Genomic DNA, 14,554 nt, shown 5'->3' with positions numbered 1-14,554 from the left:
TCTTCTGGCCTTTGTGGGCACTCTCAAGACACCAGGAAATGCATATTCATACACACACACACACCACAGAGATAGAGAAATAAAAATATAAAAATCTTTTATAAATCAAAGTATAATCAGCAGAGGCACACTTTCAGTGGTGTTTCTGATGAGCATTTCCAGAGAGGATTCCTGGAAAGGGAAGACTCACCCTGAAATGGGGTACCCCTTCCCATGGGCTGGGGCCCCAAACAGAAAGAGCAAAAAGGAAGAAGCCGGATGAGTACTGCTAATTGTGTTTCTCTGCTCTTTGGCCACCTGCTCCTGCCACATGAACTCCACGACGCCTTCCTGCCATGATGGACATCATCCTCTCAAACTGAGTCAAAGTAAAGCCTCCTCCCAAATCTGCTTTTTGTCAGGCATTAGATTATAGCAACAAGAAACTTGATAAGGTCCCTGAACCCTCAATCTATCCAGATGTGTGTTCTACAGCTAGAGTATGGGGTCAAAGCCAGAGGGGGGTAGAGGAGTGGCCTCAGACCCTGAACCTGATGAAGCCACGTTGAGGTCCTTGTTCCTAAGGGGTGGAAGGACACTCTTACTAGGAGACATGGTGAGGACTCTGGAAGCAGCTTAGGCTGAACACCAGCATCATTCTGGCTGTTCCAAGTTGCTGAGGCTGGCACCACCCAGTGGGGAAGGCCTTTGGACTTGCTGAGGCAATTCAGTATAGTCATCTGTGGTAAGGACCAGCAGGACACAAATAAAACAACCCCAACCCAACAGGGACAGCAGGTGCTGGGGCCACCCAGGTAGGAAGACCTGGGCTACTGGACAAGGGAGTGGCTTAGTCCAGCTGCTGAGGATCAAGGCTGAAGATGGCTCAGCCAAGCTGCATCAGCAGGGACTGACTCCTATAACCGGTGCCCAGCCATCACGAAAGTACAACCATTGTAATGGGGGTGTTGGAACTGTTAGTATTAGGGTCCCTTAGACTATTTCTCCAGCCCAACACAGAAGATCCAGTTTACCTGCTGCCTTGTAGAAAAATGTTGACAGTCCTCTCATTGAGGTGTGGGATCCAAGTCCCCACACTGGTTTTGTGTGTCTTGGAAAGTTCATCTTTGGGACCCATCCATCCTCTCTTCACACTCCTATATATACTCAGCTCACTGTTTTAATTTTTAAGGTTGGGTAGTGACATGCATTTCTTTATGCACTAACGGGGGCTGTATGATGGGGAGCTGCAGGTGAAAAGGGTGAGCTCCTTGCTAATGATCATGACCATTCTGAAACAGATACCATGAGGAGAGGCGCCGGATGTGGGCGGGGGAGAGGCTCTCTCTTTCCTTCCTGTAGACACAGCATCCTTTCTATGGACTGGACTGACATGAGAGATTGGAACATACAGAGCGAGAAATGTAAGAATAACAAGACTGTTAGGTCAGAGATCCCTACCTGCTCTAGTTCCCAGAAATTGGACCATGCCCCCTACAGTCTCTCTAGGGACAGAGTTGATAAAAACCTGCTACAGCACTGCAACTCTCAAGAGTTCTTTCCCTCCCGTTCCCAAACATAAGACATGAGTTATTGCTAGACTTGGTTTTTACATTTTATTATCTGGGGGAGGGGCAGTGTGGGCATGAGGTCATTAGATGACAGCCTCTGTAAGTAGTAGTTCTCTCTCCACCATATGGGTCCTGCTCATTTTTAGTTTATTTTATTTGAGACAAGTTTTTCTGTGTAGCCCTGGCTGTCCTAGAACCCACTCTGTAGACCAGGCTGGCCTCAAACTCACAAAAACCTGCCTGCTTTCGCCTCCCAAGTGCTGGGACTAAAGGCTTTTGCCACCACACCTGGCTGGCGTGATGTTCTAACTCTAACCCTTGGGAACTGAATATTCTTTCCCTTCAGGCCCCTGTCATACTGCACACGGAGATAAGTCATTGGATAAAGACACTCTCATCAAGTCTGACAACCTAAGTTCAATCTTCAGAACCCATATAAAGGTGAAAGAAAAACATTGATTCCACAAAGTTCTCTTCTCACCTCTACGTACAAGCATGAACACGAATAACTAAAAATGTTTCTTTAATTGCCAGGTGTGGTGGAGCACTAAGCACACAGAGGCAGCAGGATCTCTGGGTTCTAAGCCAGTTGGGAGTACAACAAGACATCATCTTAAAACATACATACACACCACAAACAACCACCACAAAATTATTTACTGTGGGTGAGAAAAGATAACATACTTAGAATCCAGACTCATGAGCCCCTCACTAGGAACAGCGTCCCTTAATTATAAGCCCCTGGGACACATCAGGCAATACAAGAGGGCGTGGTAGGGATATAATCTGCTCTACCTACCCCCATGGGTATGAAGCAGACAACAAAAACATTAACTCCAAGCTGGATTTTGTGGCAGGAACTATAATCACAGCACTAGGAAGGCTCTGGTCGGAGGACTTATCAGTTCAAGGCCAACCGAAATACATAAAAGCTCAATAAAGCAACAATTATAACAAAACAAACTGAGATTCATATCAACATTCCAAAAAGCAACAACAAAATCTCAGGACTATTTGAGTTTCTTATTTTGTGAGTAAAAACACTCAAAAGAAAGTGAATACTAGACAATCCTATCTTAAAAAAATAATTAGAACTCCAGAAGCTGAAGCTGCTATACAGCTGCACATTCAATTGCGGGCGTTTTGTGCTTGCAGTCATGAGGTGGAGAAAACTTGCTAGCCACGGTAAGGGAGGGAAAGTTATGGATTTAATCAAGCAAATGAAAAAAAAAAAAAACCTGAAAACTAAAAACAACTCCACAAAGAAAATAATGACGTGTATAACAAAAAATTATGCTTGGCCAGGAGGTCGTGGCTCACACCTTTAATCCCAGACTCGGAAGGCAGAGGCAGGCAGATCTCTGTAAATTTGAAGGCAGCTTGGTCTACAGAGTGAGTTTCAGGGCAGCCAGGAGAGAAATTTTGTCTCGAAAAAGAAGCAAACAAACAAAAAACACAAACAACCACAAAAAAGTGCTTAAACTGACCACTGTAAAAAAAACTACACGGTTGAAAAGCCAAAAATGCAAAGGACCAAGGTTCAATTCCCAGCACTCATAAAGTGGCTCACAACTGCCTGTAACTCCTGTTCTAGGGAACTTGATGCCTTCTTCTGACCTCCACGGGATGAGGCGCATAAATGGAAAACAGACATAAATCCAAGTAAAACATTCATACAATAAAAAATAAAGATATGCAATTAAAAAAAGAAGGCCAAAAACTGTCTCCGCTGGGATGAGAGCCTCCAACAAACCAAAGATGTCCAAAGAGAAGCCCGAATTCAGGGCCTTCCCCCTTCGCCGACCCCAGAAGAGCTGAAAAAACGGCTCGGCTCAGGCCTTCGGTTTCCAGGCCCAGAACGACCTAACCGGACGTCTAGGAAGCCGACGCTGCCGCGATCCGTAGCTGTATCGAACCGGAAGGGGAGGAGTTCAACGGAAGTTGTTCACCGAGCCCGAAACAGGAACGGACCGCCGGAAGCCGCAGGTGCCAGAGGCCCGAGTCGCTAGCGTTGTGCTCTCGGAGGCGGAGGGAGGAGCGTACAACATGGCTGGGCTGGAGCTGCTCTCCGATCAGGGTTACCGGATAGACGGTCGGCGCGCGGGGGAGCTGCGCAAGATCCAAGCGCGTATGGGTGTGTTTGCGCAGGCTGACGGCTCGGCTTACATCGAACAGGGCAATACCAAGGCGTTGGCGGTAGTCTACGGACCTCACGAGGCGAGTAAGCGGCAGGGAGCGGGGCTCGGGGCAGCACGTCGCGGGAGTAGACCTAAACCTTACGGTTTAACTCCTCCCCGCAATGGGTGCTCATCATCTCCGAGGTGCCTCAGCCGGCCTGGAGAAGCTCCACTCACTCCCTCTTCTCTCAGCTCAATTACTATTCTGACGTCTTGGCGGGAAGAAAACTCCCAGGCCCCCTACCAACACTCTTCCTTGCTTTTCTGCATTTACTAATTACATCAACTTAACTGAGTCTTCGACGTTGCTTGTTTCTCTACTGGAACATAAACTCCCAAGACAGGGACTTTCGATGACAGCCTTTATTGCTGTCTCAGTTCTGTATCGGACAAGCAAAACACGCACATCGTACAGTTTGATTAGCATTTGAGAGTTCATTCTAGGCGGAAGCCAGGATGACGGTCAGGCGTATAACACATGGGGGCCGACGATTGGTAGGGAGGGGGGCAACAGATCAAATAAAGTTGAGAGGTTACCAAAGGGGTGAGGACCCAGGGACACTGAGATTTTTTTTTTTTTTTTTACATGTAATGGAGAACCTCTGGAAGGTAAGTAAAATGTTAGTTGGTAGGTGACACGGATCAGATGTTTGTAAATGCGGTGGCCATAATAGGAATAATTTGGGATGAAATGAAGCAGCTGTCGAACAAAGAGTTGCCTGCCAAAAGCGATATATGGCTTAGACTGAAAATCCTCCCTCCAGCTAGGATGTGGAAGCAAGAGTAGCAGCTGCTTTCTGAAGCACACGAGAGGAAGAGAAGCAGGAAGGTTGAGTCATTCAGAATGGATTGAGTGTGACCCGGGAGGTAGGCCTGGCTCATGCGTTCTTTTCTCCTCCAGATCCGAGGCTCCCGGTCTCGAGCCTTGCCTGACCGGGCCCTAGTGAACTGTCAGTATAGTTCAGCAACCTTCAGCACAGGTGAGCGCAAGCGAAGGCCCCATGGGGACCGGAAGTCTTGTGAGATGGGGCTGCAATTACGCCAGACCTTCGAGGCAGCCATCCTCACACAGCTGCACCCACGCTCTCAGATTGACATCTATGTGCAGGTGAGTTACCTGCAGCTTCATCCCTCACCCCACCCCCCACCCCCCGCACAAGGGGTGGGGCTCAGAGATCTGAGGTGGGTTGAGATGTGGGTCTAAGGTCCTGATGCCCCTGCAGGTGTTGCAAGCAGATGGTGGAACCTATGCAGCATGCGTGAATGCAGCTACGCTAGCAGTGATGGATGCTGGGATACCCATGCGGGACTTTGTATGTGCCTGTTCAGCTGGCTTTGTTGATGGCACAGCCCTAGCGGACCTCAGCCACGTGGAGGAAGCAGCTGGAGGGCCCCAGCTAGCCCTGGCCTTGCTGCCAGCCTCGGGCCAGATTGCACTGCTTGAGATGGATTCGAGGCTACATGAAGACCACTTGGAACAAGTGCTGGAGGCTGCTACCCAGGCAGCCCGAGACGTGCACACTCTGCTAGATCGTGTAGTCCGGCAGCATGTGCAGGAGGTCTCTACCTTACTGGGGGACTGAGTGCCAACAACCCCATCCAGAATAAAAGCCTGTTCCTCTGCTGAACGCACCTTACTGTACAGCCCTTCAGAACAGCTCAGAGCCCCGCAGAGCAGAGTGTGAACTTCTGTCCCTAAGTGGAGAGAGCATCTGTGCTAGGACGAGCAAGAGTGCCCAAGCCCTCACGCTAAGGGATGTGTATGTTCACACAGCCCATCTGGGACCTGAGCACCAGGCTGAGGTGGAACGTGACTGGCGTGGTTGCCCATCATAGAGACGGAAGGCTAGACTAATGCATCAGTTTTTGACATGTCGGTTTCAACCCCTTTGGTGGTCAAATATCAGATATCTACGTTACAGATCATAACTAGCAAAATTATGGTGATGAAGTAGCAACAAAATAATTTTATGGTTGGGGTCATCATAACATGAGGAACTGTATTAAAGGGTTGAAGCATTAGGAAGGCTGAGAACCACTAGCCTGATGTCTCCTTTCCTCAGGAATCTCCTTGGGCCTTTTCTGCCACTTACCTTGGACTCTGAAAGGTTAACAAGCCCTTTCTGCCCCTTTGGCATCTGTCCTTAGCTGTGACCCTTACCTCTGCACCCTTCTAGATAAACTGCCTTCATTTACCCCTCCATCCTCTGACCACTGATCCACCATGCCGGTGGCTCATGGTTGGACAAAAACGATATGCTTTCCAGTTTGTAATCCACTCCCTTCCCTGTGGCCAGTGGTAGTATACCATCTTTCCAGTGCCCTTATTTGACCTTGACCTTGATTCTGGATCCACCACTTAGGTGAGCCCACTGTCATCCTGCCCCCCTCTCCCCCCAGATGGTTTCTCTGTAGTTTTGGAGCCTATCCTGGAACTCGCTCTGTAGACCAGGCTGGCCTCGAACTCACAGAGATCCCCCTGCCTCTGCTTCCCGAGTGCTGGGATTGAAGGCGTGTGCCACCATTGCCCGGCAAACCATAGGACTGGTTCGAAGCCTGACAGTTCACGTGGGGCCCTTGTCAGAGAACACAGTCATCCACATTTGAGTTATCTTTCCGTCGCTCAAGTTCTCCACCCACCTGCGTTACACAGCGTCTTCTCAGACTCCTGAGATAGCACACTATTGCTGCTCTATCTTCAGCTCCGCCAGGGTCCTGCCCTTCCAGAGGCTGCTCACCAGCTGGTCCACAGCCCCAGGTTCCAGTTCCGCCCCGTGCCGTGACCACATCCTGTAGCTGTCAGGCCTTCTGCAGTTTGAGCATGCGCAAAGCGTGGTTCCCAGCGGTTTCTCCCACTACCCTGCCTATGGCGTGACGGATCCTGGGACCGGAAGTAGGGCTGCACGGGGCGCCGGGTCTGACGGGAACCGTGCACGCTCGGAGGTCTCCGGTGGCGGCCTGAGCGGAGCCCCCGCCCCGCCATGGGTCTCCTGTCGGACCCGGTGCGCCGGCGCGCGCTCGCCCGCTTCGTCTTGCGCCTCAACACTCCGCTCTGGTGAGGGCGGGCCAGGGGGCGGGACTCACGGAACCTGAGCTGTTGAGGGTCCGCTCGCGGCTACTCCAGTGGCCAGCCGCTCTATGCAGGCATCACTCAGACCCTGAGCTCTGAACTCTGGTCCTGATCCATCCCTGCTACAGCGGCTCGGGATCTTAATGGCTCGGGCCATGTCGTCGACCCCCTGGGAAAGTGATGGGAGCCACGAGCGGGCGTCCCAGGTCGGGCTAATTCCCGCGCCCCTCTGTGCTCTCTCTCAGCGTGCTGAGCTACGTGGCTGGCATCGCCTGGTTTTTGGCGCTGGCTTTCCCGCCGCTAACCCAGCGCACTTACATGTCGGAGAACGCCATGGGCTCCACCATGGTAGAGGAGCAGTTTGTAGGTGGAGACCGCGCCCGGAACTTTGCCCGGGATTTCGCTGCCCACCGTAAGAAGTCGGGGTGAGTGCCTAGTAGAGGGCTGGGGACTTCAGGGGCAGCCGAGACCAGGGATCTCTGCTCAGAGGCTATCTTTGTGTCTCCAGGACTCTGCCAGTGGCCTGGCTGGAGCGATCGATGCGATCCGTAGGGCTGGAGGTCTACACTCAGAGCTTCTACCGCAAACTGCCCTTCCCGGATGAGACCCACGAGCGCTATGTATTGAGGGAAAGGGGTGTGCTCGGGAGAAAAGCACTTTAGAAGGAAGGGTGGCTGGGTCGGGTGTCTTGTTGAAGTGCCCTGCAACCAAGAAACTCAGTGGGAGGGAGGGTCTGAAAACCTCTGGTGGTGAGCATTGTGGTGCCAGGAAAGGAGGCAGGCTTCAGCCTGTTCCGTGTAGGGTCTACTGAGCCATTCCCACGCACTCTTTATGCAGATGGTGTCAGGTACCAATGTGTATGGCATCCTGCGGGCCCCACGTGCTGCCAGTACCGAGTCCCTGGTACTTACTGTGCCCTGTGGTCCAGACTCCACAAATAGCCAGGCTGTGGGGCTGCTGTTGGCACTTGCTGCCCATTTCCGAGGTGAGACCCTGGGGCTCTCTGGTCAGGGAGGGTTTGACCAATGTCCCAGGCCCTGCTGACCCTGCCTTTGGACTCTAGGGCAGATCTACTGGGCCAAAGACATAATCTTCCTGGTAACAGAGCATGATCTTCTGGGCACTGAGGCTTGGCTTGAAGCCTACCATGACATTAATGTTACAGGTAAGGGTTGCTCTAGTCTGGCTCTGGTCTCTCTCTGTGTCAGCTATCCTCACTAGTGCCCCCTCTAGTGCTCATTGCTTGCTCCTACAGGCATACAGTCGTCTCCCCTGCAGGGAAGGGCTGGAGCCATTCAGGCTGCTGTGGCCCTGGAACTAAGCAGTGATGTGGTCACCAGCCTCGATGTGACTGTGGAGGGACTCAATGGTCAGCTGCCCAACCTTGACCTGCTCAACCTCTTCCAGACCTTCTGCCAGAAAGGGGGGCTGTTATGTACACTCCAGGGCAAGGTGGGACCACCTGCTTGGGAGCATGGGGCCTGTGGTAAGGGGTGACTCTGATCCTGTGCCCATGCCTCCAAAGCTGCAGCCCCAGGACTGGACATCACTCGAAGGACCATTGCAGGGTCTGCAGACCCTGCTACTCATGGTTCTGCGGCAGGCCTCTGGCCGGCCCCATGGCCCCCATGGCCTTTTCCTGAGGTACCGAGTAGAGGCCCTGACCCTGCGTGGCATCAATAGCTTCCGTCAATACAAGTATGATTTGGTGGCAGTGGGCAAGTAAGTCTCTGGACCCCTCTCCATGTTGAAGCAGAGTCTAGCTGGGGTGAGGATGGCTGATCCTGACCTGGCTGTGCTCCGCAGGGCTCTGGAGGGCATGTTCCGCAAACTCAACCACCTCTTGGAGCGCCTGCACCAGTCGTTCTTCTTCTACCTGCTGCCAGCCCTCTCCCGCTTCGTCTCCATCGGCCTCTACATGCCTGCCGCTGGCTTCCTGCTCCTGGTCCTTGGACTCAAGATATCCTCTACCCTCGTTCTCTCTGCTCACTTGCGGCCAGCCTCCAGTCCCTCTAACTACGAGCTGGGGATAGTCCTTCATCCTGCTATGGGGGTGGGGAAGTGAGCCCGTGATCTCCCATCTAGCAAATCCCATCCAATGTCTTGTTGGGGTCCTTGACTTGGCCCATGCCCTGGAGCTGTGGATGCAGTTACATGAGGCAGGAGTGAACCCTGAGGAAGCTGGGAAGGCTCCTGGCCCTGGGTCTCCACCCTTGGCAGCACAGGTAATATTACACTCCATTGCTGTGACAGTTGGTTTCTGAAGTACCACATGGCCTCAGCTGGAGGGTTCCCACAAGTCCTTGGGGGGCTCCCCTATGCTTTTGGCTAACTCCAAGTTCCTATGTGCTCTGCAGGGCGTGGGCCTGGCCTCGCTTATGGCACCCCTACTGATCTCTCAGGCCATGGGTCTGGCCCTCTATGTCCTACCTGTGCTGGGCCAACATGTAGCTGCTCAGCATTTTCCAGTGGCTGAAGCTGAGGCTGTCGTGTTGACGCTGCTAGCGATTTATGTGGCTGGCCTAGCCCTTCCACACAACACCCACCGGTGAGCAGCTGGGCTGGACAGAGGGAGGTGCCCCCCTCCTCCAGATACTTAGATGGCTTCCGGATTACCCTTGAACTTCTCACCTTGTAGAGTGGTCAGCTCACAGGTCCCAGACAGGGGCTGGATGGCACTGAAGCTGGTGGCCCTGATCTACCTAGCCCTGCAGCTGGGTTGCATCGCTCTCACCAATTTCTCCCTGGGCTTCCTGCTGGCCGCCACCATGGTCCCGGCTGCTGCACTCACCAAGCCCCATGGACCCCGGTATGTGTTGATCAACTTCTTCTCTACCAGAACCTTTACCCCTCATCAGAGCTAACCCTCATCCATTCAGTTCTTGGCTTTCACCATGATCGTACTTAAATGTTGCCCTTCCTCCCAGGCTACTCTATGCTGCCCTCCTGGTGGTGACAAGCCCAGCAGTCACACTCCTTGGTAGCCTGTTCCTGTGGCGAGAACTGCAGGAGGTACCGCTGTCTCTGGCAGAGGGCTGGCAACTCTTCCTGACAGCACTGGCCCAGGGCGTGCTGGAGCACTACACCTATGGCGCCCTCCTCTTCCCAATACTGGCCTTGGGTCTGTATCCCTGCTGGCTGCTTTTCTGGAATGTTCTCTTCTGGAAGTAAGATCTCTGGAGCAGAGATCCCCATGCCTCCGTTCTACCTCCTCCGTGGGAAATAAACAAGATCTCTGTTTCTGTTCTTTGGGACCCTGGCCCTCTATCTACTCAGAGACCCTAGCAGTTGGCTAGGCATTCCTCCTCAGCTCTCCGGAGGAGCCACCCCGGTGCTCCTCTCCTGATGGCTGGAGTAGGAGCCTGGCCCCATCAGCATCTGGAGGAGAGCCTCAAGTGCAGAGCCACCCCCACCTTCACACACAGTCCTGCAGGGTGGGTACCCGGGTACCAGTGCAGTGCTCCTCAGTGCTGTGCTAGAAATAATTTGTGGCAGCCAGGGTTTGAGGGTCTGACAGGAACTGAGGCACCCAGAGACCACGCAGCACCATCTTTGGTCTGCGTTAAGACAAGCTGGAGGCTTGGGGTTTAGGCCATGTTTCCAGCCAAAGCTAGAATTTTAGTGTGGGCTATATATGGAGTAGGAGGAACACCAGGCTCCACTTACACTAGCACAAGCCAAGGTGAGGTGCCCACTAGAGGCAGAACTCGAAGTCTGGCTAGTACCCAGAAACAATAGACTAAGGCCAGCACAGAAGGTGGCAGGTCAGGACAGAATCCTGAGAAGGAACCGTAGTACCTTTTGTGGAAGAAGGAAAGAATGATGTGATGTCATTGGTGATGTCCGGATGTGTCGGAAACTGTGGGGCCTTACACAGCTGCTCTACCCAAGAAGGCTGGAGAGTCCACTCAGACCCTCGTGGATGCCTCTCTAATGGGGCCTGGCTTCTCAATATTGGTTCCTTTTGGCCTTTGTGATTCTCAAATTCTTTTTCACTTGGAGCCAAAGTTCAGTAGGTAAAGTCAACTGCTGCTAGTCTGATAACCTGACTTTGATCCTAGGGACCCACATGGTGGAAAGAGAGGGCCAGCTCCCTCTGACCATTCATGCACTGTGACATGCATATAGCTATATACACAAAATTTTTTTTTAAATTTTAAAGTTTCTTTAGGGAGGAGATAATGGAGGGGAAATTGCAGTCAGGACGTAATGTATGCGAGAAAAATAAATAAAAAATAAAAATTTCTTTGGGATCCCCTGTGGACACCATTGATCTACCTGGGCAGGGGCCTATGGATTACACATAGAGGGAATGTGTGAGAACCCATTGTGGCAAGTAGCCTTGTAATTGAGTCCAGTTTCTTACCCTTAAGGCCCTTCTCCAACCCTGCTTGCTTCCTGTCTCTGCCCTCAGGAGTGCTACATCCTGGGTACATCGTAGGCCTTGCTCTATGTAGTTACCTAGGAAACCTTGTCTGTGTGCCTTTTGTCTTTGAACTGTCATCTGGTACAAAATTCCCCTCCCTGCATTTTGGCTGGCTTTGGCCTCAGCTGTCTTTAACAGAATGTTAGCAGTCACTTAAAACACAAGTGGACATATATTTATTTAGGGAACATACACAGGAAGAAAGCTAAACCATCATTTCACATGCGTTCTGAATATATCTAGAGTGTTTCTCATCTACATGAATGTTGAACAGTAGAATAAACGTTTGGGAGGTATAAATTTGTGATTTTCACTGATGTATACATTTTCCCTCAAAATGTGAGGTGTAGGCATGGTGACATGACTATAATAATCTTAACCCTCTTCTGTGCAAAAACAGAGTGACCATGAGATTGAGGCCAAACAATAGGGGAAGCAGTGGAGTGGACAAGATGATATATTCATATCGTCCTAGCTACTTGGAAGGCCTTAATGCAAGCGGATTACAAGACCCTTGTAGTTTGAGGCAAGTTTGGGCAACATAGGAAAACACTGTCAAAACATGTCATGCCTGTAATCCTAACACACATCTTGAGGCTGGCGTATTCTGAGCCTGGCATGTGTCTTTGACACACATAAAGGGTATAAAGGTATAATTGAGATGTGACAGGAAGAGGTGTAAAGGCCTAGATGTGTCCTGTTGGGGCTGGCACAGTTGTACTTGCTCCTTGACATTCCATTTTGCCTTTTTTAGTCTAGAATCCAACTTGGATGTCACCAGATCACCCTGAATGAAACTACTAGGCCTACTCAGTGGGACACAGTCATGGTGTGTTATGGCTAGAGGGGTGGAAATAAGGGCACCTTCAGAGAAGAGTCCTTCCCCAGAGAGACCACTCTTTGGCCCACTTTCACTTTCTGAAGTTACGGTTGGAACACAAGAAGTCTGAAAGTTGGGACATAGTGTACTGCTGGGGTGGAGGTGGGAGCGGTGGGTGACAGCAGGGTGCTCTAGATTCCTGAACAAGGCCTAACTTGGGGAGAGGAACAAATTCTACCTTGTATGTGGTGATTCCTAACTAATTATCACTCAGTAGGAAGTACAGTTTATTTAAAGACCCATAGGGTGCGAGCTGAGCAAGTTTAGAAATATTGGGTTTTGGGGATAATAGCTATAAGGAAAGCTTAACTCTGGTGTATCCCCATACTGAGAACGGAGACTGGGATCATGAGAACTTACATGGAAAACGTGTGTGTGTGTGTGTGTGTGTGTGTGTGTGTGTGTGTGTGTAACTCACAAATCACATAACTATGTCCTGGACTTTATTTATTTTGTTTTGTTTTGACTTTTTGGTTATGGGCCTAGCCTTTATTTGCTCTTTGAGACAGTCTCCAACTCCCTATACAGCCGAGCCTTGAATTCCTGCTCCTGCGTCTATCTCCCAATCCACAGACCACTGTTCTGAAACCAGGAGATAGAAACATTAGCCAAAGCTCTTGGATCCCCACTAGAGTATACCTGGGTAGCTGCATCTGAGTAATCCAGAGGTAACGGGGAAGTTAGAGATATCACTTGATCCCAGCCTATTGTTTAATCAGAGATCTTATTGTCATATAACTGCAAGGACTTGGGGAGGTGTTCTCATTTGGTTACTGCTAGCCTTCACATTCCAGGGTATTAGCACTATAGAAACTGTTTTCCTTTTTTCCCCCCTGCAAGGTTCCAGCATAAAGCCAAGCAAAGGCAGGATATTCATTTGCTGAATGGGGGAGGGAGGAGGGGAGTAAGGAGGAAAGAGTTCAGGAAGGAAATCCCAGAAAGAGACTAAGGGCCATCCTCAGCAGCCACATCCTGAGTCCCCACTAAACCCAGAAAACCAGGGGAGATGGGAGAGGTACCAGAGGGTCAACTCTGCACTAATGTCTGTGGGAACCTGGATTCTCTTGTTCAATGCTTTTATTTTTCTGCCCGTGTTTCCTGAGTGCTTGCTCTCAGCAGAGGACAGGTAGGACAGCAGGCATTTTGATGATAGCTGGCCTTCTAGGCAAGATGTATCCTTGAGAGGACAGTAACAGTTCCTTGCACTGCAATGATGGCCTCTCTAGTCCACGACCTGAACAGAAAGGAACTGGCTATGGAATGGAGCAGAGGAGAGATCAACAAGGTCCTGCAGGAAGTGAGCTGCCTGAAAAACTGGGAAGCCCATGCTGCTGCACAGCAAAGGACATGTGCTGGAGGGGGACAAACTAATGCGATGGGACCGCCTTCAGCCAATGGCCTTTGAGATGCTGGCCCACTTTGGGTGTGATCTTTGGTACTATAAGTGCAGAGGTAGGGGCGTAAGTGAGCCCCTTGGCTGCTGGATTCAGTTCCTGTTTGCCTCTCATGCAGAGGACTGCTGATCTGTGGGTCTACGCCTAAATAAAGAGACCTTTATTATACTCCATTCCGAGCTAGTGTGGGACAACTTTATTATAATCAACTACACCTGGTGTCTACATGGGTTGGAGCAGGGTAGAGCACGGACCCGGGACAGCTCAGAAGGTCTGCGACCCTGGCCCGCATGGCTTAAAACCTCTGCACCTGAGCAACATGGCAATTTCCCCGCAGCCTACCCACCCACGCAGCTTTCCCGCTTACAAACTGGCTTTCCAGTTTGGGTTTGCGGCTTGCAAGCTCTGGGTTCCTAGATGTTCTGGCCACCAAAAAGCCCTCACTGAGTATGGAATTAATTGTTCTTCACCCGCCGGGCGATGGTGGCGCACGCCTTTAATCCTAGCACTCGGGAGGCAGAGGCAGGCGGATCTCTGTGAGTTCGAGACCAGCCTGGTCTACAAGAGCTAGTTCCAGGACAGGCTCCAAAGCCAAGAAAAACCCTGTCTCGAAAAACCAAAAAAAAAAAAAATTGTTCTTCACCCGATACTGTTTAAGCCGCCACTACAGCAGATCCAAGCGAGACTGTTCACAGGGTCCCTGGGTCCATTTCTCCACCATAAGCCCACAACCACGACACCTGCTGGCCAGTAAAATATTATACCTTCAGCAATTTACCAAAAACTCATAACGATTAATAATAAATAAATAAATGTAAACATTGTATAATGACAGACAATTTCACCACCCAGGAATTTAATAACCTTTTTTTCTTTCTATTCTGGATGGTATTCTACAAGCATTATGTGGTTTTTCTGGTATGCCCATTTTTGTGATAATCGGACTTAGCTTTGTTCTTCATGTTATATCCTTTCAGAAATGGTTCGATAACAAAGTCAAGAATGAGGCACTTTGCAGACTAAGAATGAACAGCTAGCTGACAGGGTTTATTTATAC

The 14,554-nt window shown here is 50.7% G+C and overlaps 3 protein-coding genes across 3 annotated transcripts in view; 2 read left to right on the top strand and 1 right to left on the bottom strand.

Annotated features, from left to right (window-relative positions):
* The window catches only part of Oplah (5-oxoprolinase, ATP-hydrolysing), a 28,307-nt gene extending 21,809 nt beyond the window's left edge, over nt 1–6,498 (bottom strand). Inside the window, exon 1 of the mRNA XM_041671791.1 lies at nt 6,368–6,498. The gene's annotated coding sequence lies outside the window, so the exon portion shown is untranslated. The remainder of the gene's footprint in view (nt 1–6,367) is intronic.
* Nucleotides 3,531–5,351, top strand: Exosc4 (exosome component 4). Its single transcript, XM_041671796.1, has 3 exons — nt 3,531–3,767; nt 4,629–4,835; nt 4,951–5,351. The coding sequence occupies exons 1-3, from the start codon at nt 3,597–3,599 to the stop codon at nt 5,308–5,310; spliced, it is 738 nt and encodes a 245-aa protein (XP_041527730.1). The 5' UTR covers nt 3,531–3,596; the 3' UTR covers nt 5,311–5,351.
* An 84-nt stretch (nt 6,499–6,582) lies between the features above and the next one.
* Gpaa1 (glycosylphosphatidylinositol anchor attachment 1) lies at nt 6,583–10,044 on the top strand. The gene is made up of 12 exons (XM_041671793.1): nt 6,583–6,782; nt 7,043–7,222; nt 7,306–7,417; nt 7,635–7,782; nt 7,861–7,962; nt 8,053–8,249; nt 8,323–8,519; nt 8,604–8,757; nt 8,927–9,022; nt 9,155–9,345; nt 9,436–9,606; nt 9,725–10,044. The coding sequence occupies exons 1-12, from the start codon at nt 6,709–6,711 to the stop codon at nt 9,966–9,968; spliced, it is 1,866 nt and encodes a 621-aa protein (XP_041527727.1). The 5' UTR covers nt 6,583–6,708; the 3' UTR covers nt 9,969–10,044.
* The last annotated feature ends 4,510 nt before the right edge of the window (nt 10,045–14,554 follow it).

The sequence above is a fragment of the Microtus oregoni genome, unplaced genomic scaffold (assembly GCF_018167655.1).
Source record: "Microtus oregoni isolate MIOR12 unplaced genomic scaffold, Mior012 000022F_ref0000154, whole genome shotgun sequence".
NCBI classification, from domain to species: domain Eukaryota; kingdom Metazoa; phylum Chordata; class Mammalia; order Rodentia; family Cricetidae; genus Microtus; species Microtus oregoni.
This window is presented reverse-complemented; position numbering and strand designations above follow the sequence as displayed.